Source organism: Lingula anatina, chromosome 10 (genome assembly GCF_051362555.1).
Source record: "Lingula anatina isolate TDL-2025a chromosome 10, LinAna3.0, whole genome shotgun sequence".
Classification (NCBI taxonomy): Eukaryota; Metazoa; Brachiopoda; class Lingulata; order Lingulida; family Lingulidae; genus Lingula; species Lingula anatina.
The window spans coordinates 18026250-18047960 of record NC_141776.1 but is presented as its reverse complement, the minus strand read 5'-3'; the positions used below and the strand labels follow the sequence as shown (position 1 = coordinate 18047960).

Sequence of the window (21711 nt, the reverse complement as noted above, 5' to 3'; positions counted from 1 at the left end):
AGTAGGGTGTCAAGGATATGTAGAAGGAAGCGCTGACAAAGGCGATTACGCTTAACCGCAATTAAGAGGTGTGAAATTGCATTTGAACGTTTCAATGGCTCTTCCTCGGCAATCGAGTAATTTTACCTGAGAGATTCCTTCTTTGTTATCGGCAAAGTGATCAGATAAAACTGTCTGTCGAGAGCAAGTGGCCGTCACTTGTGTTAATACGAGTTTTTTGACGGGTAACGCCGCAGGATTATTTTGCACGGGACTTGGTAATCGTCAGATGAACGGAAAAATCCAGTGATTACTTCAGAGCGGTATCTCTCAAAATGCCAGCTAAGATAAAGGGGAGACGCTCAGCTGCACAAGATTCAGCGGTAAAAGTGGCTGAGAGAAGGCTTTTGAATAAATATTTTATTTTTACACACATGACACTTGGACCCTATTTGCGTTTTACCTGCTAGTCTTGACTATTCTCGGGATCTTTTTGTGATTTTCATTTTTGGATACATTTTTGAACTCTTTCTTCACGCTTGATCAGTGATTTTGAAATTGTTTTTCTCCAAACATTGCAAAATGCAAAGCCGCTAACATGCGTTTTTATTTTTATTGTTTTAATCATGCTGTCAACCCTTGCTTGGATTTCTCTCGTTTGGCCATTCACATCACAATTTTTCGCGTGTCTCTCAAGCTCCATGATATCATATCTTGGAGAATAAAATTTTATTTTGTCAACATTAGATTTAGGCCTACCTTTTGCAAACGGCGACCAACATCATTCCGGTTTCGTAACGTGTCGCAGATACGCTCGCCGATACATATCGCAAAAATTAAGAGCTAGGCTAAAAGTATACTTTTTAGCGTTTTTATTTATTTATTTATCGATTTTTCTTTCATTTGTCAATTAATTTAAACGATTCGATTAACTCTTTCACCCATTTATTAGGTATACAGAAATCAGTCATCCGACTGAACAAATAGGGCCGGTTTTCCCCAACCGCCACGTATAGGCCCTACTCTCTTTCAAAATTTTCTTTCTTTCCTCTGGAAATGGACTTTTAACACGAACTTTTCTCTTCCCCATAGTGTACTAGCTAGACTCCTTCGCTGCTAAGCTGATGTAAGACTTATGACCTATTACCGCACAGGTAATCGGCTTATAACTCATTAACTGTGCTCCGACCCCCTCATGGCAACGGCCCTTAGTAACAGAGGCGTGGCTTAGTTGTCGGCCTGACTGGGGCACGTGCCGGTTGAAAAACTCATCAAAAGACACATTTTGCAATGCAAATTCATAAAAATTATTACATCCAACGTTAGATACTTTTTTGATTAATATAAACACACAAAAAACTCAAAAACATGATTTTAAGCGTAGTTAACCCTATCACCGGCCTTAAAGATATATAATCTTAGTCTTCAGTCCCGAGGAAAGTTAAACAAATTTCCAAGATGGCAGTAAATTCAAGATGGTAGCCAATTTTTGCTCCTTTTTAAGAAATATTGATAACTTTTACTATTTGAATTTTTTAATTTAATTATGAAAGAATTGGAATATCAGAGATACTTTGAAGTACCAGTGTAGCATTTTTTTTTTCTTTTTGAGGTGGAAGACTTCACACTGGCCTCTGGACAAGTTACGTGACAGGACACATGCACTACATATATTTGGATATTGAAATGAGAGTTGTAAATTGCGTTAGCTGTTATTGCATAATGACATGAATTTAATCATGAATTTAAAGAACATTTCTAGCGATATGACTAATCCGAAAACCTAGGAAAATTAATCTCAGCAGACTAAAAACGGGAACCATAATGATTATAAATAAATAAGTGCGGTAGCTGTAGAAGCTACAGTTTCTGCCGCAGTGTAATGATAATCAGCACATAGAACATCTAAGGAAATATTTGACAGGTTTTGTTGATTGGTCTGAATATGATTAGGTCTTCTAGATGTACAGTATAACGCCCGCCTCCCAAACTCTTTTTCCTTCCCTACTCCGCAACTTTCTCCCATTGTGGGATTCGTATACAAACGAATTCATAGTGACTATTTATGTCGTAAATACAGTACCGTTCGCATTTGTTGAATTTAACAAACACAGTTTACGGGTAACTGCAGTTATGTCGCGGTTAATTTTTCTAATGTGAACGGACTAAAAACTGCAAAACACACGGCGCAAAAGTAAAAGATATGCCACAGACTCCGCACGAAGCTCATGTGTTGACTTTCAGTTGAGCACGGTTGACTGTACAGCTCTAGTTTTCCGTTGGCGTAGTTTTACATATGCACCCTCTCACGAGCCCCAATGTGCCAATCAAAGTTCATCCAATAAACTAATCGTGTCATTTTGTTTAATGAAAACAGGGCCAGGCTATTGAGTTATCAATCTCTTAAATTGCAGCGACGCGGAAACCGTACTGCTCGATGTAAAAAGGACCTGATCGAGTTGTTGTTCTGTCTAGCACACCCACTATGAGCAACGACGGCAATGAACAACAGGATCACAATCAAGGACTTGGTGGTTCCTAGTCAAGGTGATGGGTCCCGTAGTCATTCATTCCCAAGTTGTTAACCAGCTTGCTAATGTCCGTATCCTAGAACGAACAGACGCCATTGTAGTTAAACTGTGTCGAACAACGAGTTTTAACTTAAAGGTTAAACAGAATAGATAAATAAAGAATATATATACATATATATATATATATTCATAGAGATACGTATATTTATTGGCGCACGCATTTTGGATGCAAGTAATGGCTTACCAGTGGATCTATATTTTTACGTGGTGGGTTACGGAAAAAGACACATATGCAGCAGTAAAGTATGGTGATTATAGCTATGCCAAGACAGACCCTGAAAATAAAATAAACAATAGGTTATTGACAAGTACAAGTCGGCAGAAACAACTGAATTATTATCATTTTGGCTACAGCGTTACTCTTTTCACTACGCTGGTCAAGATCATGTACGCTTAATTGGATCCGCCTAATGCTAATTGGTTTTATTTGATAAAAAAAAAACAAAAAAAAAAAAAAAAACAGAAATTCAAATTGACGGGCGAAATACCAGAAAAAAAGAAACGTGTATAATATTTATTTACCAGTCGAATGACGTCAGGCTTACAAGAACACCGGCTCCAACAGTGCCTGGAATATTTTTTAACTATTTTTCACAAATTTAGGGGAAATATATATATAAGAGTCATATACGAAATAATCAGCGTAAGTAACCATCACCCATTATTCAGGTTAAATGTGAAACGGGTTGTCATTTACATAGGCGTTTTTATTAATTAAAACAGGTAATTCATTCATATCTACACAGCCAAAAACCGAAGTACTAGAATGAACGTGCACACTAGAAATTACCCAGCAAACACTATAACGATACCATAGCGTTTTTTGGTTATATCAACGTTATGGTAACGTCAAAGTAACGTTTTGTGTTTACTGAGTATACATGTAACACAGCGTTCGGCTTCCCCATGTTTAGGCTTCTGCAAGTAAATATGGTCAATCGTAAGAAGCTTGCCTTAGCGTAACGTTACCGTATGAAAAAAATGGGCACTTTAAAGAAGCGATGTACATATACATCTACCTGTGATAAACCCCAGAGAGTAAAACCCACTGGTTAGGCCGTACACCTGCCCATACTCGGACCTGTGTCGTATCTCCACCAAGTCGCCCATAATAGGAGCTATCACAGTGTTGGCAAACCCGTAGCCTATGTTTATCAGGCCTTGAGGACCGATGTCTTCCCACACCGAGCTAGAGAACGGGTACTGGAATGTGAAACATCCTCATTAATGTGCAAGTTTTAATTATGTGCGTGCAAGCAAGGGAAAGCATATTTTCACCGCTGTATTCTTTAGTTAACCGATGGTAACGGCTTATGAATAAGTATGTATGTATGTATGTATGTATGTATATGTTCAGCGTACATGTCTTTGATATAACACATTATGAGACTGTTCTCTGGTCGTTTTAGTTTTGTAGCATAGGGTTATCCCCAAGTACTGGTTAGAGTATGTGAGCCAAATGTCAATTGTACAAAGTTATTGGAAAGGTTCCCAGCGGATTACCATTGCTTTCGCATTAATTCTTCTTGAAAAAAATTAATTATAAAATAGGTTCACGGTATATGCGCTGTAATATTTTGCCACTCACCCATATATACCCTGCCGCGTTAAAAAGTAGCCCCAGTGCTGCAAACATCCACCTGGAATAAACGATTCATTTTTTATTCATCACATGTCGAACTTTTCCTTGGTTTTCCGGCAAACATTTCAGCAGTGCTGCTGTTATATCATATTCAAACAAAGGTATGTGATAAAATTGGAATCCTCGTGTTGTTATGAACGTGCACATGTCGTTTTTAATACTGCTCATTTGTCTAAAATTGCATTGTAAGGGGCATTCACATGTACAAAGTATAATCTCAAATATACAAAGTATAACTAGAAGGGAAAATGTCTAAGATTCCTAGTGGAATGTCATTCTTAACACAACGCTTTTTAAAAAATGAGCCAAAGATACTTGCCACCATTGTTTTCTTGCCACTAGTCCATAAATAAACTGCGCCCCTAGCTGTAGTATGGCTGCTACTAAAAATACGCCACCTACAATTTGACAAAACAATACGCTTAGTTGCCATCTTGAAACCATTCTGTATGGTTTACGGTTGAATGGCTTGTTGGTTAAGGTGCAAAGATTCATTAATTAAAGTGAAATACCCATTGAAATGGATTTTGATAATATCAACCCATAGCGCTAAATACTGGGTAGGGTGATGCAACGTCACCATTTTCGTTCAGCCAAATCAATGCATCCAAACGTCTGTTCCAAATTAGGCCCTAAACTCTTAAATTTCTTGAAACGAATTTGTAGCTTTTAGGATAAACGTACGAATTGCGATTATTGCAAAGTAAGCTTACACAATGGGGCATCGCCCTGTGAAACACGCTCAGCTTACCTATCTCCCACACTCGCGCAAGCTGTTCTTCTAATATCCAGGGTGATACTATAGCCAGACTAGCTCCTATACCCAGGGTGTACATGATTGTGTAGCCTAGCAAAAAATAAAGTGCTAGTGGTCAGTGCAATTATTTGGCAGATATGTAGGATATATAAGACGACATCGCTATCAAGCGCTTCAGCGGCAAACTATTTCATAAACTCTAACTAATACCCAGTTGTTATTATTTTCACTTGTAGTAGCGTTAAAATATTTTTGACAGAACTAATGAATGCGGGACTTATGTAATTCCACAGGTTACTTAAAATGGTTCGATGGCGTTCTTACCGAAACCAAGAATTAGGTATGGGTCTGTTAGCAGCTCTTTGCAGTCTTTCCAAGCACCGAGAGAAGACGGCTTAACCTGGAGGACCAAAAACACAAGTACAGAAGTACTAGGGAAATGTATGTTCACTTGCGCTTGAGCCTAATAGTTTTGAAATATTGTTGTCTGAATTCTAAAAGTCAACGTGTAATTCGAATTTTCTTCCAACCCCGCCAAACACAAGCACGCACGCGCACGCTGTCAAGGACGCACGCAGACACAAATCACCCCTCCATACCTGCCTTTGACTCGAATAATAATTCATTGTGCCTAAATAAAATCTATCAATTCAAATATAGCTGTTGAATTTATTTCCCTAGAATGAGCATTTTTTGCTTTCACGATTTATCATATCATTAACATTTTATCATTCGTATCGATAGGGTTATTGGAGATACCTACCAGTTTTTCAGGGGCTACAATTATTACACGGAAAACTGAAAAAAAGGAAATAAAACAATAAGGCCTACTTTACACAAAATAATCAACTTTCAGTTAACCTCACCATCAATCTATATTATCGCTTTATATATCAGTGACATTTGCACGTACATGTAAATACTTGTTTAGGGTGCAACGATTTCCGTGTACATGTACAGTATACGTACCAAGTCAAGTATATCTAAATTCCATTGTAAAGATTTAATATAGAAAGCGATGAAAAAGAAGAGTCAAGAAGATAAGTATACGGTGAGGATTCATTATGCAATGTGGAGAAACTCAGGCAAATTACAAGGATACCGATTGCAATTGATGATCAGTTTTACTATTTTAAACACCTCACAGAGAAGAGAATAAAAGTAGGCTAGAAGTTCTAGAACTTACTTGCATCTAGGACGTTAATAAATGCCAGAATTAAAAACGGCATCTCCTTTCCAAAGAACTGGTACGTGAAACTTCCGAATGGATATCCAACTGAAAATTTTAATTAAAATGTATGAACGGCAAGTTTTATTGAAATAAAATTATACGAATGTTGATTTTGGTTGCAAGTTATTAACTTAACATAATTACAATTAAAAATGGCTGTTTTATGGGGTTAAACTGCTTTAAACCTCTTACTGCTGGCATTAACGTCATTATTTTGCCATTTGCTTTGTTTGACTTCATTGGCTACCTGCGGCGATGCCACATAGGGCTATGGATGGCACACGTGGGTTTACCTGTATACAATACGAGACTTTTTCCACTTAGGTTTCCTTTAATTCAGGCCGCATTGCCAGTCAAAACATTGTATCAAAAGGCGTTTTATATATTGTTTCATCACCAATTGGTGAATGAAAAAAAAAACAAATTCACTGAAATTTTCACATTATTTGATTTTTCATATTAAGTTCTACAATTGGAGAAAGAGAGAGAAAGTTTGAAGGGAATTAACTCCCAATACAGCCCGACAAAAAAAATATTATTTTAACATTTCGGTTCAATTCCTTACACATGACTCCCACTGCATACCCCCCGAAGGCTTTGGCCATGGCTTTAGACCTCTCATTATCGTCAGTATAAACCTCTGCCAGCATAGCTATACCTGGTAAAGAGACATAGGCCTACAAGTATACTTGGTGTTAGTAGAAGGATTATGTTATGTTATGTTATGTTATGTTATGTTTTTATTTTTTATAACACTTTTAAGAAAAAAATGATATCGTAGAAGTGTACGTGGCTCTGCGATTATTCCCCTAACCCCCTCTCCAAAAAAAAAAAAAAAAAAAAATCCCCCACCCACCCAAAAGGTGCACGACCTGCCATTAAACCTTACCGGCTACTGTGGTAAGACTACACCCCAGCCCCTGAAGAGAGCGGGACAGCAGTAACATCGGCATCCCACTGAGGAAAGCAAACCCTGAAAGAAGAAGTAGTTCAAGTTATGAAAAGCATTTAATCCCATCTTATCGTAACGTTATTAGGCTGCTGTTGTAAATTTTCCAAAAACAAATTTGGCGCCTTTTATTAATGTCAGCACAAAGACCGAAGTCAGATATTGTCTCAAACTGTACTAACATCAACTGCGCAAACTCACCCAATGTTGCAAATACAGTTATTATAGAGCCAAAGAGAAGGGGTCGTCTGTGTCCAAATCTGAAAATAAAAGCTGTAAAATATAGCATGTATACAAGTGTTTTACTCTTATGACCATCTGGCTCTCTTCCAGGAGCCATTCTAACTGTTACAAAACTGGTGCCACTGGGTCCAGGCTCGTTGCCAGGGGTGTGTGTGTGGGGGGGGGGGGGGGGGGGGTCGGGTTGTTCTAAAGAAAACACCTTTTTTGCTGGGAAAAGGTCCACTCTGGGTAAAATTTTATCTAGGTACATGATGGTTTTTATGGGAAAAGGTCCACTTTTTTCAGAAAAAGAACCCCCCTTTTGAAATTGCTGGCTACGGGCCTGGTGTGTGTGTGTGTGGGGGGGGGGGGGGGGGTCGGGTTGTTCGAAAGAAAACACCTTTTTTGCTGGGACAAGGTCCATCCTGGGCAAAATTTGATCTAGGTAATGAAGGTTTCATGGCAAAAGGTCCACTTTTTCAAAAAAAGACCCCCCCCCCCCCGCCGTTTGAAATTGCTGTCTACGGGCCTGATAAAGAGTCCACTTTGCCATAATTAAAAGATTTAGCTGGAGAGCCCTTGGTGACGTGTGTATTTAAACATAACCCTTTTGGTTTCTCGCCTGGTTGATCTGGGTTCGCTTGGACGGTTATGTTGAATGGGTGTGTTTTTACAGCACACTGGTTTGGCGTATTTCTACGTAAATAGTGAGGATGTTAAATGGTCTACTAGTTAAGTAGTTCAGGTCTTTAATTTCCGTGTTCATTCGAGGTTTTACAAATCTCGTATAAATTACGATTTTATGTGAAACATACCAACCATTGCGGGCGATATCAAACAAGCAATTCTAAATTAAAGATGCATACTAAGTCAATTTTTTGTCACAAAAACCAACCAAATGCCAGCATATAGTTTCAAGTAGAATAACAAAGAGAATTACCAAAAGGCATTGTTTAATTTTACCCGAAAATGATGTTTGAACGGATTTTTCTGCTGGCATTCTAAGCTGTATGTCAATGGGGCAGGAAAGTAGGTCACGAAACTAGGTTAAATTTACAACCAAAAATTTAAAGAAAGGAGCAGTCTAAAGGTCTTTTATGGCTGATCGAGTGATCTATTCAGTTTATTCCTTGGCATGTCGAATTTATTTGAGTCATATAAGAATCTAGTAGAAGTGGTTTACATGTGTTACTGGGAATCCACGCTCCACCAATGCTCGGTTCGTATGTACCTTTAAGATAGAATTCAATGTATTTCCCCTCGATATATAATACTATTTGTACAATTTAACAAAATCTGCAAACAACAGCATAGTGCATAAGAAGTTTTTTTTTTTTTTTTTTTTTTTTTTTTTTTTGATTTCGCAAAAAGCCCCAGTATGTAGGATATGAAACTAAGGGATAATAAGAAATAAATGAAACGAAAAGAAATAAAAAAAAGCTCACCTGTCAATGACGACTCCGCAGAGCGGTTTAGCGAACACTTCCACCACGTTTTTAATCCCAATGATAATCCCTCCGTCTCCGGCATAGTTGATGGTGGGCAGGGTGACGTTGGCCTGACCACTGTCGACAGCACGGCAGTCTTGGCCAGTGTCCCCTTCCAGCAGCAGGCAGGGTAAGATGGGCTCTAGATGGCGATATATAGAGCCAGGGCTTCAGATAGGCCGCATTCACAACCAAAGTTGATACGAGAACTAACAGATCCGAGGATCAAATAAGACCGACCCGTTGAAAGCTTGTCGTGTAATCCACTCGGGGAATCTATTCATTGTCTATTAGGGGACTATGCGACAAACTTTCAAGTGGGTCGGCCGTATCTGATCCTTAAATTTTTAGGACACTAATCTACTGGTCGTAAATGGGAGCCCCTTTTCATTAAGTTGATTAGGCTTAGGTGCATGTAAGAGATTTAACCAAACCGACTACCCTGTAGCCGGCTACTATCGAGTGTTTCACAGAGAACCGACCTGTGTGGCATTTCTACAAATTCATAACATACGAGTAACGCGGGCACATTTTGGCTTAAGTCCTAAATTCGCGCGGAGCGATACGTTTAGCTGCATCGGTTCACTATACCAGATTCGAAAGTGGTCCTACGCTACCGAAGGTTTTTATCTACCCTCCATCAAGGCCACAGAGAGATTTGTCAGCAGATATTCACAGATGCTTCTAGCTAATAGATGACCATTTTCTCTGCTGTTCACAGTACAAATTACGTCATTAATCAGCCAAAGTCATGTCAGTGAATATCTCGCAAAAACTCAACCCGGGGCTTTCTCAGGGGATAATTTGAAGTTCTGCACTAGTTTGCTCTATGCTGTTTAGCTCATTTTATTAATGGGGACAGAGTTCAAGTCGGGAAAGGAAGAGAGTGAGCACGTTACAGTGATCGATGGGCCCTTATAAGTCTAATGTGAGATATGAAACTTACAGTGCAGAACATTATTACAGGATATTACTAAGTATTAATTGACTTTATCTACGCCCTTATTTCCTCCAAACGCATCTAAATTTAGTCTTAATTGCAAGGCATTTCACGCATATTGCCCTGAAATTGGAGGAACTCCATACATTTATTATTATTATTATTATTTTTATTTATTTATTTATTTTTTTGTCTATATGTGACATGAAAAAAAAGACAAAAGGACTGCTGCAGTTTGCGCGACATTGTACTACTTTCATAAAATGACAAACGATTGCTGTAAATCCAGTTTAGTAAAAATGAACTAACTGGTAAAAGTATGGCAAAGGGAGCTCGTGTTGAAATGCCAAGGCAATGCGAAATCGTAACATATATTCATAAATGTAGAAGAATGTTTTTTATTTCAATTAACCAGGCAAGGGGCAACTTTTGCGCTTCAAAATGTTGCGAAATTCCGACTTATCATCCTGTCTTGATTTATGTGTACAGCAAATTTAAATACACCAATAAAAATAATAATATATTATTATTATTTATTCAACAGTTATTAATTCAGTCAAATCAGGTTTAATTGTTGTCACCCGTGAAACGTAATGGTGATAAGACTGTTTAATTCATGTCTCTACCTCGTTTGTTCGGACTAATGCCAACTTGTATAATACATGTAAACGAAGAATCACCTACCTAGCGTTGTCGAAAGAGCTACTTCAAGTCCAAGCGCTACAAACACTACACTGATTATCAGGGTGTTGGAACGCCGAAAACGGTACCACAGTCCCGGTTGCTGGGGGTCTTCCTGTGCAGCACTTTCGTCACTTACTGGGTCTAGCAGTTCGTTAGACATTTTCTGTTTTTCTTCATCCGTACTATCTCATTAGACCAGTAATGGCAATAGGCAACCACATAGAACACTATTAGAAAACCGACAGCGCAGAACAGTAATCACAAGTCTAAGACCCCATTCCCACAGGTTTTAGATCGATCTATCCCTGTGGGGAGTCTCACTAGATTACTGTCAGCTTAGCCGGCTTAAATGTCTGTCCCGCCTACTTAAAGCTGTAAGAGGGTAATTAACTACCGTGCGCGGTCGGCTGACAGCAATTTAGTGTGAACCCCCAGGCAGTTAGGTCGATCTAGATGGATCGATCTAAATCTATGGGAATGCACTCTAAAGCACCGTGAGTGATATTTTTACAGTTGACAAGACGTCTCCAAATGGCCGCTCGGGTTGGCTGGAGGAAAACAAATGGCTAGCCCAATGTATACAGCCGTGTTATTATGCACAGATTTGAGCGTTTATATCCATGTGGATAATTCAATTTATATATGTAGATGATTCAATTTGTATGCAATAATACAATAAGTTAATACAATACATTATTCATCGCTTAGAGACACACTGAATAGAGCAATTGTACAAGTAATTATCTAAATGCAGATTGTATGCTATTAATATATCAACACTTCAGCTTCATATTAAACTACTTTCGATCTCCTTTTAACAACCCAGCGGGCAAATTATGTTGTTTTAACGTTGAAACAACGATGAACCATAACGTTGATAACACGTTGGATAAACATTGGATTTGAAAGTTGGATCTACGTCAGATAACAACATTGTATCAACCCCAATTGTTAGACAACATTCTTGCATGAAAAGACATTAAAATGACCTGAAATGTTTTTATTTTTGGTACAAAACACAGGTACACAATTATAACATAGACTGTAAAAACTTCCAAGTGCCTGCTTTGTCTGATTTTTTCAACGCATTTAGCTCCTAAGCATGTTTTGCACCTAAGTATGTTACACGCTTTTAGCCCGGATGTGTTTAGCGGTAGTGCATATTTGATGGCTAAATATACGTAGTGTATATGTGTATGCCCTTTAAGTTAGGATTTCAAAGGTTAAGATATAGGCCCCTATATATATATATATATATATATATATATATATATATATATATATATATATATATAAAAGAAAATAACTATGTATATATATAGTCATAGTCACCTCAACCTGTCTATCCATAACAGGGCACCGAGATCAGTCACTTTGTTAATATCAGTCCATCATACTTACAGCGACTTATCCATCCTAGTGTTAGCTGACCTTGCAAGGAAGTTTATTGGAATGTATTTCTGAATAACAAGTTAAGAGAATTCACTAGTTCACTAAAGACACAAAACAACTGTCACTTTTACTTTAAAACACTTTTTTATTATTTTGATAAAGTTAGTTACAGTATTAATAAACAAAGTATCACGTTTTCAATAATTAATATTTTTAATTACAATCCATGTCTTTCATCACGACGACCAAACAACAACGTTGAGTCAATGACCAAAATACAACGTTGAGTGAACGTCACATTATGACGGTGTTTTGACGTGGCTGGATCAACGTTGATTTTACATTTTACGTTGAATTTAGGTAGATCAACGGCAATTCAACGTTCAACGTATCAACCTGTTTTCAACGTTGATCCAACGTCACTTTGCCTGCTGGGAAAGTCTTATGAATTTTGAAACCTCCTTTATATTTGGACGTGGAAACAATGCTAGTATCAAAAATGTGTTTAGATTTAAATGATTAGAACACATCAAATTCATAAAGTTATATAATTGGAAGACGTTTGTGTATGACTTCCGTCCTTATGAATAAAATAAAATCCTATTTCCGTTCTTCACTCGTTAGACATCGGTATATCATGTGACTTTTGGGCGCCATATTTGTCCGTATTTTCACTGCCCACCAACTTCAAGGTTTCCGGGTCCTGCAATAGAAACCAATCACAAGTTATTGCTATAATGCCAGAGCCCATAATTATATCATAATACATGTAATCATTTTTACAAAAGATAAAAAAAATATTTGTATAAAATGGGTCACGTGGGTAACACGATAAAGACGCGTGTATTTAAAATCGTTTTCCCGTGATGCTTCACCTTTTCGAAGAAAAGCCACATTAACAAACAGCTCGCCGGTACTCAACACTATACAACAATAGAGTATATCGAAAAAAATAGTAAATATTCAATATGTGACAACAAATTATACTGAAGAAATAATGACGTCACATGTCGCTCTATGAAAAGCGTGACACTCTCAACAGTAAAGATTGAAATCAAGTGTTCACCTCTGTGTCTAGATTGGTGCCTTTAGGGTTACGAAATAGGATGCAGATACAAGTGTACAGGATCATTAACACCGGGATGCCGCGACACACCCTGTGAAACATGGAGAAAATGAATCAAGCTTACATTATAATGCAACAGATTCACAAAAATGTATTGGACTTTTAAAATATTAACTTAGGCCCTTATTCTTTATTATTAAACATGCTGGATCAAAATTGAAATTATTAAGGATCTACTGGATTTCAAACCGCGTTATCTGTGCCTAACTGCAATTAAGTGACGTCATCTGTCGTCGTGCATGACGTCACAGATAGTACTTGAGAACCTCTACCCGAACACTCACTAATCCCTGGCCTCGCATACAATGGGGAATCCGCAGCAAAACAGCTACGTATAGAGAGTAAAAGACCATGATGTTGTTGCTGTTTATGTGGTAAAGTAACTGCAGACAGGGGGCATTTATCGTGCATTTGTAAAACACCATGTTGAAATACATACAGGCGTATACAGATAATTGTCATTACCAGTTAAATGATGTGACGTCCACAAGTACGCCAGCGCCAACAGTGCCTGAAAGAAGCAATCAATAAAAACATGAATCCGATTATCATTTCTTAATAAAACAAGAATGAAGGAATACATAATACAAATCCAGTTTGATGGTTTTGTAACGGAACAAACTAACACATAGGCCCTTTGCACTGTGTGTGTGTGTGTGTGTGTATGTGTGTGTGTGTGTGTGTGTATTTGGTGGGTTTTATGCCGACCTGGAGACCGTGTGTAATCAATGATGCCAGTTACAAATTCTACTTACTCACCTGTTATAAAACCCAAGGAATAAGCACCACTGGTTAGACCGTACACCTGCCCGTACTCGGCTCTGTGTCGTATCTCCACCAAGTCGCCCATAATAGGAGCTATCACAGTGTTGGCAAACCCGAACCCTATGTATATCAAGCTCTGGGGGCCAATGTTCACCCATACAGAGGAGGTGAATGGGTACTAAGGAAAAAAAGGAAAAAACAACTCATGAACCTCGTATTCATACCGGTATCTTAAATTGCATTAAAAATACACCCGCGCACGGGCGCACAAACACACTAACAAATGCACACACTCTCGGGCACACACACACACACACACGCACACACACACACCTTCAGACATACGGCTTTGTGTTCAATCACCCATCTGTCAATCAAATATGCTACGCGTGTGCACGAGTGTGGGTGCATAAGTGTGCTTGCACGTGCGTGTGCGTGTCATGATCCAACGCTAAAAACATACACGTACCCATATGTAAGCTAACCCATTAAGGAGGAGGCCAACTGCTGCAAATATCCACCTGCAATGTAAAAACACACACACATTCGTTTATGGCTTCCAGGGAGCATCTCCCATTCAACGTTTATATGACCTTTTTTTCTAATAAAAATATATTTAGTAACGTTTACAAGCCACGATACCATCACCTCTGCTAGAAATATAAAATACAGGTATCAAGGAATCGTCACCTTATCACTTCGCGAAAATTAAATCACCACACTAGCTATAACGTTATTGGTTGCTTCACCATCAATACCGGAGTTTATGGGTCCTATACAAAAACAGCCTACCAACATTCTTTTCTTGTTATATGTCCTAGTATGAACTGGATTATAAACTGAAGTGTCCCTGCTATCAGGAATACGGCACCTACAATGTAAAACAATGGTAAAATATATATATATATTAAACAGGAAGATATTGTCATCAAAATATCGTCGCAGGTAGTTAATCTTGTGAAGAAAATTTCATGATTTCTTATGTCATTTTGTTTGATGAAGAGGTATTGTATGATACCGCGTGTTCCTGCAAACGTCGTGAACTGTTGTGCATTGTTAGGACCAAATCCCGCTGTACGCAGATACAAAACTATTTTTAAGTAAATAAAAATTACAAAAAAGAAAAAAGACTCACCTATTTCCCAAACCATCCCGAATTGTTCCTCCATTATCCAGGGCGGTGCAATGGCGAGGCTGGCTCCTAAACTAAGGGTGTACATCAAGGTGTAACCTGCACATGCATCACATATGAACATTTGAAAAAATATCCTCGTGGGAGTAACGTGACTACAACATTGCCACAACAGCAACGCTTGTTGTTAGCATCGTTGTCATTGCGTATTCCCATATGGTGTATACATGTTTAATAGGATAATCATTACTTTTTTTAGCAAAAATGATATTTACTCTAGCATTGCTGGGTTACTGAAATTGAGTAATGTATTTTAAAAACGTCTTCCCTAGAGTACAAAAGTCATGGAAGAGCCATGTGTGAAATCTTTGTAGGCCTGTATAAATACGTACAGCCTTTGTTAAAACACACTATCGTGTATGATTTGCACAACCAAATACTTTCGAAAAAAATATAATCTCTTGACATTTATTTTATCTATATCTATATCTATTTTACTCTCTAAGGGTTTTCTTAATTCCAGAAACCCAATATAATGCCCTTACCGAGTCCCAGCTCAATGTACGGGTCAACCAGTAACTCTTTAAAGTCACTCCACGCCCCATAAGATGAAGGTTCAACCTGCGTACAGATAAAAAAAATCATTGGACTGAAGCCCAAAACAATTTACAGTATATCCACCAGTTGTATTCAAAAATCAGATGAAAAATATGAATTCTACATCATGATGTAAACCTGATTTAAGAACTGCAAATGAATTATTTAGACATTTTTAAAGGCTTTTATTTTAATCTGATCATAATAACTGATACAGCTTTATTGTTTTGAATATCCCACCCTTTAAAAAAAAATCCTTTAATCCTTAATCCTTTCAGATTATAATCAAAATTAGAATTTACAACTCTTTTAGATCCATAATTTCATTCATTTTATAAGGAATGTTTCATTGACCTGCACGGCCTCTTATTCATGCCTTACGTCGTAATGAAAACATAAGCTGAGCCCGTGTTTTAAATGTTTGGGCATTTAATCGTTTTTGATCTGTATTTTGAACAGCGCTCGTTACATTTACTGTTTACTTGGTCATGTACAGTCTTGTGTAAACGTATTTATTAAAATGTGCATCATGCTGCATTTAGTGTACCGCCACTGTATACCTACCAGTTTTTCCGGAACCACGATGATCAGTCTAAAAACTGGAAGAGAACTGACAAATGTGAAAGGTGTTTCTACCCCGTGCGCATGCAAACGCGCATATGGGAATATATTCATTTAATTATGGCAGTTAATGTGTCTTATATTCAAGATCCGTTGACAAATTAAAAAAACAAAAAAACTAAACCCAAACGTTCATCGACATCTAAAAGCACAACCGTACTGCTACGATAAGTATAAATGATATGAAATGGATTAAATTGTATGTTTTGATTTATATTCTCAAATAAAAAGTTATATTACAAAGACCATCTTAAGTCTGTTTGCGTCCTAATGCACGCAAAACTGTTATCTGCTGCAGCTGCTCAATGAAGGCTCCTGGTTTAAACGAAACCAAATTCCTCGATGCCTGCATGGATTACACCAGATTTTTCAGAGACACGATTCGAGCAAGAAGTAACGGAATTAAACATCTAACAGCAAGGAAGACGTGAAAAAAACAGTAACAAATTAGACTGGAAATAATATAAATGACGTCACCAAACGACTATATTATACAGACAGCCCATGCTGGCCTCAGAGCTTTACAACTGTACTTTTCATGCAAAACAATCTAGTGACGTCATGCAGTCACATTTCCAGTTGAATTTGTTTCTGTGGTGAACACGTCTTCTCACCTGCGTCTAACACGTTAATGCCAGCGAGTATCAGGAAGGGAAACTCTTTGCCCAGAAACTGATAAGTGAACGTCCCCAGTGGAAATCCAACTGAAATATGACGTCATCTTGTGTCATCTAGGTTGCATGTACATGGTTGATAATGCATTTTCAGTAGATAAGATCTTTTTTAATAATATGTACTTTTGACGCACAAAAAGATGCAATTATTACCTTGTAAACCTGGATTGATTAAGGAGAAAAAGTACGTCGGGAATTTGCATAAAAGGAATTTGACAGAGTTCGATTAAAATCATTTGAAATTATAGAAAAACACTTGGAGAAAAAATGGGCAGAAGAAAAAAAGAAATTATCATAGTCATAGTTAAACAGACGGCTGACATGTAGAAAGACAGACAGGGAGAGAGATCAAGAGAGAGATAAAGAGAGAGAAAGATAGTTGACATGAAAGGTGTTACTTACATATAACACCGAATGCATACCCTCCAAAAGCCTTAGCCATGGCCCTTGATCTTTCGTCAACGTCAGTGTATGCTTCTGCAAGCATCGCAATGGCTGTTGAGAAATAACAGTGCGTTAGGTGCGCCAGACATAATGTGTTGGTTGTTCACGGTGAAGATTATGAACGTCGTCAAACCTAATACAATATGGCGTTGACATAACTCGTTTTTGTTTCGACACCGATCTACTCCCTATATAATATCTCTCTCTTTCTTCTCTCTCTCTCTCTCTCTCTCTCTCTCTCTCTCTCATGCAGCGGCCTGTATACATAAGTTCAATTCAGCAGTAAGTGCCATCAATATAATTAATCCAGTGTTGAAAACGTAGATGGCACGTCTTTTCCCTCAATTCCACTCTCTGCGTGCTCCACCTATGAATACATATAGTCTAGTAATCTTTGACAGATACAAAACTTTAAGACAAAAACTTACCTGCTACTGTGGTCAGACTGCAGCCCACCCCCTGCATAGCTCGCGACAACATCAGCATAGGGAAGCCGTTCAGGAAGGCAAAAGCTTTTAAGAAAGAAAATAAAAAATGGAGCATATGATTTATACGATCACAAGTGACGAGTAAATTAATTTAGCACTTTTGTTATTGCTAGACTAAGAAAACATGAATCTAAAATGCAACCAATGGCATGTGTATGAATGGTTTAAACTCAGTATTGTCCATGTTCCTACGAACTGTACACTTAGAATCACGCACGTATTACCAGACTATGACAAAGCAGGGGCCCGTTTCACGAAGCTGTCGTTAGTTACGAAGCTGTCGTTAGTTAGAATAACTATTTATAAATACCCTCTGCGCATTCTCTTAACACATTTCTTTCTGTTAATATAAGAAGGTAAAAATATAGCCATTTGAAATAGTCAGAGCAGTCAGAGAAAAATGTGTTTTACAATAGAGAACATACATACCCAATGTCGCTGCTATATTTATAATTGATCCCAAAAGAAGCGGCCATCTGTGTCCAACTCTAGAATAGAGGTTTCCTAACTACAGTTACTCTAGTGCTTACAATTACTAATAATTAACGTTTTAAATAAATCTTTGAGCATGAGTGGTAATTTCATTTCTCACAAATACTAGGATGATTCATAAACATATCAATAAGGCTATATACATAAAAAAGAAGAAATAATAATCTGGACAAAAGCATAAAAAATCTACAAACGGTCCTCTAAATATCTTGGAACTTCTAAAATTGGCAGCAAAAACTTACCTGTCAATAAGAATACCAAACAGCGGTTTGGCGAACACTTCCACGATGCTCTTAGTTCCGATCACAAAGCCGCCCTCGCCAGTATAATCTATGGTAGGCAGTGAGAAGTTGGTCTGCCCGGCTTGGATGGTGCGGCAATCCTCGCCTGTGTCGCTCTCCAGTAACATACAAGGGAGAATGGCATCTAGAGGAGGTCGAATAAGCACATGTGAGGTGTTGGGATAATTAGGCCGCATTAACTACCAGAGTTTATCTTACAGCGCATTCAGAACAAGTTGATCCGCGGACTAAATATGGCCGACCCACTTAAAAGCAGCGCCGACTAATATCCTGAAGGTCTCCCCACCTCCACAGGAGCCTTCGCTGCAGGGTCCAAGAGCAATTAAACCTCGGAGCCGTGATTTAATCCGTTCAATAGTGCGTGTGGAGACGGGGAGACCATCAGGGGAGTAAGCGACTTGCCTTTTTGTGGGGTCGGCCATATATAGTCGGAGGACCAGTTAAGCCGCAGGTTAGCTGCTCTGAATGCGCTCTGAATAACAGATCTGCAGATCAAATATGGCCGACCCACTTGAAAGCCTACCGCGTAATCCGCGCAGGGAATCTTTTCAGTGTTTATTAGGGATTTTTATACGGTAAGCTTTCAAGTGGGTCGGCCATATTTGATCCGTGGATCTTTAGGTACGTGGATCAATTTGTTCTGAATGGGCCCTTATTTCAATAATGGGGAGTACTTAATATTGGGAATATATATGTGGAAGTGTTGGGTGAAAATTGTTCAAATGTGGCAGTTGTGCCCAAAACTGATATGGACTTGGGCTTTGAAAAGAATACAGTTGTGCTAGTTGTATACCCAAAGCAATAACTGACTGTTAACCTAGTGCCCAGGTTTTTTTTTTCTTAAGTGGTGACCCTGCACTAACCTAGCTACCGGTACTACAAAGGTTTTTATCCTGAGTAGTGACACTTAGTTCTACATGTACAAGGATTTTAGCCTGAGTAATGGCCTCTTTTGTGAAAGCTGCCCAAGGGCTATTTCAGAACGAGGATATACTTGCTACAATTTTATACCACATAATTGAACAGGAAAAGAAATTCGCACCGACAATCAAATGGTTTAAATCAATCTCTACATTCGCAATCGTTTTTTAGAATGAGAGAAAATCAACTTTTATTGCTAATAGGACGGTTAAATGACATGTAGTGCAACTGCGAGTACAGAGTTCCTGCAGCGCCCCCCCCCCCCCCAACAAGTCCATGCTCTCGCAGTACATGAATGTTCTTAAAATAGTCGAAGTAATTGAAATTTGAATAACTAGAAAAAATCCATGTGACCCCGTTAAACGGTAAGTAGATCCCAAAGGCATTATTGCAGTAGTAAATTGTGTCTCCTACCCAAAAACTGGCGTGACGAGAGGTAATGAAATGCCTGACCTGATATGGGGTTGGCACTGGCTCACCTTGGTAAGAGCAAAGGGGAGATTGCCCCAAGCATGAGACTCAATGTCACAAAACAAAAACAATGACAGGCAATTTATCCAATCTGAGCCAAAAAGAAAAAGTTTAATCAGTTGATATTTGAGTTAATTGTGGCAGTGGAGATTCAAACATTTTTTTTTATATAACAAAAAAATCTTGGCCTAAATACTGCATGTTGAATACATCTATACGAAAAAAAAAACATGCTCACGGTTGTATTAACTACGCCAAGTTGAACGTGTCCTCTTCACACCAAGTACAGGTATATCAAAGCTTATTTCTTCTCTTGTTGAATATGCTTGCCTTGCGTGGGTTCCCCGAGTTAACCAGTGATCAGTGAAATACATGTAGGCCTATCTAATTCAGGCCCGTAGCCAGCAATTGCAAAATGGGGGTCTTTTTCTGAAAATGTGGACTTTTTTCATGGAACCTTAGTTTACCTAGATCAAATTTATCCAAAGTGGACCTTTTCCCAGTAAAAAGGGCAGTTCTTTCGACCCCCCCCCTCCCGACTACGGGCAAGTATTCAGAGCAGTGAGAATTATATTTCTGGACTTTAATGCCTAAAAAAAGTAAACCTTTATAAACCGTCACATATGAAAATTCAGAGTGACAATGATAAACTGAATTATCATTAATCTCCAACTCCCACAAAATTGTAAGGAGGCACTCATTTTAGCCTCAATGTGCCAAAATCAAAACACTTTTATCCATTTATCCTTAAAGTGATAATAACTCTTCGTTTCGGCCAAAAAATTAATTTTCCTGGAGTAAGAGATTTTAACAGAGTATAGCCATCAATGGAGGTCACGTGGTCTAAAGACAAACTAAGATATAAGAATAATAGCTATAACTGCCGTTTTTGTGGTAAAACAGAATATATTATATTTCTATGAGTTATTCACAATGTTTTTATTGTGAAATATAGATCTCATACGAAGAGTTATTATCCCTTTAACTACGTGCTTTTTTATATTACAAATTCTAAACATTAAATCGTACACATTTATGTATTTTTTAATCTTAAAAACAGTTCTATGGGCAGTTGGAGTTCCCTTCGTGTACTTTCGACCTACCTAGGGCTGTTGAAAGGGACACTTCAAGTCCAAGAGCCACAAAAACCACGCCGATAATAAGGGCACTGGAACGGCGGAACCGATGCCAAAGACCCGTTTGCTTGGAATCCTTTTCTGCCGTATTCTCAGAAGGCATCGGTTTTAGTTCGAATTGTTCGATATCGCCTGGTTTGCGGAGCGGCATGGCGCTACTTAAGGTCTTTACTAGGTCAAAAGGTGTGGTAATGTACATTTGGGTACAACCTCGTTCAAGTCCGCCAGGTGTACAAAAATTAATGGGATTAGACACACTGGCATGCAACACTTTGTGGTTCCATTCAAAATATGTTATAATTTTTTTTTCAAAAAATTACTTTTCAATGCAATTGGACTTATGCTATTGACGACTAGCGGGTACAAAAATTAATGGTGTCACGCAAGTTCAAATATCTAAGTGATTTTTTATACAGAATATTGTAAATATTCTTGACGTGGATTTTTTTTCTTTTCCATGCCATGCATAACGAATTATTAGACTCGCTACATTTGTCTTCTGTCTTGATGTTCCCTTGCATCAAAGTTGCGGTTGGCCAAGCCAGCTATTTACATTGCTACAAAACCCTAGCACGACTGGGTCATTATAAAGCACATGCTGAGATGGGTTAGCATAGGATGAATGAAAAAAAAACATTTAAAGGCTCATTTTATAAGTTTAAAACAAA

At 38.2% G+C, this 21711-nt stretch overlaps 2 protein-coding genes across 3 annotated transcripts; both read right to left on the bottom strand.

Moving 5' to 3' along the window:
- Positions 1 to 1400: 1400 nt before the first annotated feature.
- Positions 1401 to 11039, bottom strand: LOC106177250 (synaptic vesicular amine transporter). Its single transcript, XM_086997748.1, has 15 exons — positions 10483 to 11039; positions 8817 to 9000; positions 7351 to 7409; positions 7090 to 7173; positions 6766 to 6858; positions 6156 to 6245; positions 5733 to 5767; positions 5294 to 5369; positions 4964 to 5059; positions 4532 to 4610; positions 4159 to 4210; positions 3590 to 3773; positions 3093 to 3138; positions 2755 to 2845; positions 1401 to 2586 (listed from the first exon to the last, which is right to left on the bottom strand). The coding sequence occupies exons 1-15, from the start codon at positions 10640 to 10642 to the stop codon at positions 2518 to 2520; spliced, it is 1398 nt and encodes a 465-aa protein (XP_086853874.1). The 5' UTR covers positions 10643 to 11039; the 3' UTR covers positions 1401 to 2517.
- A 956-nt stretch (positions 11040 to 11995) lies between these two features.
- On the bottom strand, positions 11996 to 21707 carry LOC106177238 (chromaffin granule amine transporter-like). Of its 2 annotated transcripts, XM_086996961.1 has the most exons (14): positions 18456 to 21707; positions 18151 to 18209; positions 17662 to 17745; positions 17192 to 17284; positions 16730 to 16819; positions 16059 to 16093; positions 15443 to 15518; positions 14901 to 14996; positions 14558 to 14636; positions 14235 to 14286; positions 13760 to 13943; positions 13466 to 13511; positions 12941 to 13031; positions 11996 to 12577 (listed from the first exon to the last, which is right to left on the bottom strand). In XM_086996961.1, the coding sequence occupies exons 1-14, from the start codon at positions 18689 to 18691 to the stop codon at positions 12488 to 12490; spliced, it is 1311 nt and encodes a 436-aa protein (XP_086853087.1). In that variant the 5' UTR covers positions 18692 to 21707; the 3' UTR covers positions 11996 to 12487. The 2 variants fall into 2 exon arrangements, with proteins under 2 accessions (XP_086853087.1, XP_086853088.1); XM_086996962.1 differs by lacking the exon at positions 12941 to 13031.
- Between the last annotated feature and the right edge of the window lie 4 nt (positions 21708 to 21711).

What these genes read in the sequence shown, in the direction of transcription:
- LOC106177238 (XM_086996961.1), bottom strand. Translation starts at nt 18,691, where the DNA reads ATGCGGCCTAATTATCCCAACACCTCACATGTGCTTATTCGACCTCCT. An exon ending in AAATATAGCAGCGACATTGG is followed by an intron (nt 17,746 to 18,150) that starts GTATGTATGTTC and finishes CTTTCTTAAAAG; the next exon opens with CTTTTGCCTTCCTGAACGGC. An exon ending in ATAACAAGAAAAGAATGTTG is followed by an intron (nt 14,287 to 14,557) that starts GTAGGCTGTTTT and finishes TTTACATTGCAG; the next exon opens with GTGGATATTTGCAGCAGTTG.
- LOC106177250 (XM_086997748.1), bottom strand. Translation starts at nt 10,642, where the DNA reads ATGTCTAACGAACTGCTAGACCCAGTAAGTGACGAAAGTGCTGCACAG. An exon ending in GTATGCAGTGGGAGTCATGT is followed by an intron (nt 6,246 to 6,765) that starts GTAAGGAATTGA and finishes TAAAATTTTCAG; the next exon opens with TTGGATATCCATTCGGAAGT. An exon ending in GTGGCAAGAAAACAATGGTG is followed by an intron (nt 4,211 to 4,531) that starts GCAAGTATCTTT and finishes CGTTTATTCCAG; the next exon opens with GTGGATGTTTGCAGCACTGG.